The sequence below is a fragment of the Sceloporus undulatus genome, chromosome 6 (assembly GCF_019175285.1).
Source record: "Sceloporus undulatus isolate JIND9_A2432 ecotype Alabama chromosome 6, SceUnd_v1.1, whole genome shotgun sequence".
Taxonomy (NCBI): domain Eukaryota; kingdom Metazoa; phylum Chordata; class Lepidosauria; order Squamata; family Phrynosomatidae; genus Sceloporus; species Sceloporus undulatus.
The window spans coordinates 120,006,490-120,009,797 of record NC_056527.1 but is presented as its reverse complement, the minus strand read 5'-3'; the positions used below and the strand labels follow the sequence as shown (position 1 = coordinate 120,009,797).

At 58.7% G+C, this 3,308-nt stretch overlaps 1 protein-coding gene across 1 annotated transcript in view; it reads right to left on the bottom strand.

Moving 5' to 3' along the window:
- Positions 1-3,308, bottom strand: part of NPC1L1 (NPC1 like intracellular cholesterol transporter 1) — a 13,948-nt gene that overhangs the window by 878 nt on the left and 9,762 nt on the right. Inside the window, exons 12-16 of the mRNA XM_042473950.1 lie at positions 2,989-3,116; positions 2,709-2,838; positions 2,379-2,434; positions 2,002-2,152; positions 474-705 (exon numbers count right to left, since the gene is read on the bottom strand). Coding sequence (XP_042329884.1) covers positions 474-705; positions 2,002-2,152; positions 2,379-2,434; positions 2,709-2,838; positions 2,989-3,116 — 697 coding nt within the window. The remainder of the gene's footprint in view (positions 1-473; positions 706-2,001; positions 2,153-2,378; positions 2,435-2,708; positions 2,839-2,988; positions 3,117-3,308) is intronic.

Sequence of the window (3,308 nt, the reverse complement as noted above, 5' to 3'; positions counted from 1 at the left end):
CCTTCCTTCCTTCCTTCCTTCCTTCCTTCCTTCCTTCCTTCCTTCCTTCCTTCGTGTCTCTTGTGGGGAAACATTCTTTTGAAAATAATCATGGGAGATCTGTGCTCTTCGTTTTGCTGAGATTTCACATGGCCAGGATCTCCCTTTCATGTTCTCTCAGAGCTCTCCTGGGACACCCAATGGCCGGGTGTGAGAGGCAGGAGGAAAGAGGTCCGGAAAAGAAACCCTGATCTGGAGTGCGGAAGCCCTTCTGTGCAAATGTATTTGGCCATGTTACTCTTTGTGGGTTCCCAACGGCAGGCGCCAGAGGAGGAGATTGGCTTTCCCCATGCCTAGCCTGAAACCTCAGGGCCACAGAGGGCAGAATCTGCCGCCTTCAAGGCGAGGCCCCTGGAAGCTGCAGGTCCTCCCTTTGAGAAGCGCTGGGAGGGTGCCCCCCACCTCTCCAGCCCACAGAGATGGCCCAGACTTACTGCCACCAGGTTGATGAGGGAAATGGCGTTGAAGGAGACACCCCACAGGGTCATGGCGCCCACAGTGTCCACCACAATCATGACAATGGTGACCAGGTTGACGGCAGCCGAGCGCAAGTCCATGCCCAGGAGGATGTAGCACACGAGAAAGGTGGGCACCAAGCAGACTATCACATTGATGAAGCCAGTCATGGCGATGGCCAGGTACTGCTCATAAAACACGTAGGTGATCCTGTGGAAGGAGGGTAGACGGTCACTCGCAGGAGACCCTCCCTGGCAAACGCATGCGCACACACAAACACATGTCTCCAACAAATCTCTGGGGCCCTCCGGTCTTGTGTTTGGTCCAGCAGGAAAAAGCAGGCCTTATGAGTTGCCTTTGAGCCATCTGAACCTCTTTTCCAAAGCCCACCATTCCAAAGAAAGCAGCTTCTCTTTCTTCGTTATGCTCTTTGTGTGATGAAACACAGCATTCTGGAAAAAGGCTGATGGGCCGGGTGACCCCTCCGGGTGTTGGCTTTCTCTTTAGCACAAAAGTTGTCAGGATGGGCTGCTGACTTTTGTTTTTATTTATTATTCCACTGAGAACCCCTCCTTCCTCCACCAAACTGAAGGCAGAGTGCTTTGTCTTGGCCTTACAACAAGATGGTGAGGCAGCCCAGGGAGGCTACAGCAGAAGCCACTTCTCCCTGGGACCACTCTGGCTTCTCACCCGACTGACCCTGCCTGCTTGTGGTGCGCCTGGCTTGCGAAGGGCATGGCTGTGGGGCTGGATCTCTGGGCTACTTGGGAAACAGCTCCCACAGAGCGCTCTGTCTTTGCGGAGGGGGGCTCCCATTTCCTGGTGCTAAGCGTCACCAGACAACGGGTTTCCAGCCCATCCACAGTCCCAAGTTTATCTCGTTGAGGTGCTATGAGGCCAGGCATGTCTGTAGGGATCCCGGTGCATGTTCAAGGCCCATCACCACACAGCCCTCCAATCCTGGAGGACCCTTTGTGGGGTGGGGACCCCATTTGTCCCCTGTCTCCATGGGGTGGGGAGCTGCTGGGACACATGAAGGGCTGACTGCCACTTCAGAAAGAAGCCAGAAGCTGCGGCCGCCGCCGCTGCTATAAACCTCTGCAGGGCATGGAGTGCCACCTGCCACCATCACCATCAAAGCAAAGGAGGAATGTGAGCCCAAGGAAGAGCCTCTCTGGGGTCTGGGCACTTTCCAGCCCCAGCAGAGGCCACCAAGGCATTGGGAACCAGGACGGCTCTTCCCCTGGAGTGAAAAATGGGCTGCAGGGGGTCAGCCGCAGATGGTGCCATTTGGAGTGTTTAAGGATGGTGGCAGCTGGACAGATTTGATTGTAGGGAGCCCTGTCCAAAGTATCTTCTGGCCCTGGGATGGGAAGGGGTTCCACCAGCGTCACCGTTCAGGGCCCCCGATCCGTCCCAGGCCTCTCCCTGCCGGCCCCCCAGCATTGCCTCCCACTGCCCGTCCCCACTGTCCTTCCCACCCAAGCCTCTGTCCAGCTGCCTTACGTGTAGGGGAAGACCTGGAAGTCGGGGTCAGTGCCGGGCACTTCCCGCATACTGGCCGTGATGTTGGCAGCCAGCTCCCTGGCGACTTTCAGGGCGGCTGTGTACTCCTGGGAGTTCTTCAGCGGGGTGTGGTAGGCCATGAAGCGAGAGGCTACAGAGACAGAGGGCAAGGCAGGCGATCAGCGATTGGGCCCTGGGCTCCACAGGGGCACCCCACACTTCAGGCCCTCCCAGCCTGCCCTTCTGGCCCCTGCATCCACCAGCCTTCTGCGGCAAATGCATGGCCTCAGCATGAAACCTCCACATGCTGCCCACCTATGTGTGCCTGCTGCATGGCACCTCCAAGGTAGGGGAAGGGAGGGAGGGGATCCACTCACCCAGAACCTGCCCCTCGGGCCCCAGCTTCACAGATGTGTCGTAGGCCCCCAGGCCCCTGTGTAGGGAGAAAGGCTGAGCATGGGGGCAGAGCCTGTCCTTTTGAACAACGGAAGCCGACGCCAGCCCCCTCCTCTGAACAAGGATACCTATGGGATGGGCGGGACGGGGGCAAGTTCCTTCCCAGGACCACCACAAGGGGAGGTGCCTACTCTTCCTCCTCCTTCTCTCCCCCCCCCTTGGTGTGGGCAAGCCCTGGCGACAGCGGGCTCTTCTGCCCCACTGGGGAGGGACTGGGGGGCTGCACCCAACCTCTGTGCAGCTGCACTCACCCCTTGGAGCAGCTCAGGTTGGGCTTGTCATGGAGGAACCAGGGCAGGAATCGGTCAAACTCCTCCACACTTGGCCGTAGGGTCCCGGTTGGGATGGCCATGCACTTCTGGAAGATGCAGGACAGGGAGGCTGGGGTAGGGGAGGAAGAGGAAGATGAGGAGAAAGGCTGAGCATGGGAAGAGGGGACCCCTGCCCCATTTGGCCCCCACTTCCATTCCACAGGGGCCATTCTTCTGGGCCCTGAATCCTGTCAGCTACAGCTGCCCTGGGGTCGCTTACGGTCAGTGGAGGGGCAGAACTCGCCCTTTTGTGAGCCAAAACTGTGGATTCGGCAACAGCTGGAGAAAGGATTCAGCCAGTCGATGAAGTCGTCCACCCAGGAAGTGGCTGGAATGGCCAGGAAGGACCTGGAGGGTCAAGGAGAGGCAGACTCCTCACTGACTCAATGGGGGCCAAAGGGAACTTTTGCTCCCTGCCCCCCCCCCCACAGAGACAGCCAGACTGGGATCCTGGCACAAGGGGGTCCCCAGCAGCCCCCTCAGTACCTTGGCCTCAGAGGGAGCGATCAGGCAGACCCAGCAAAATCAGGGACTGCCTGA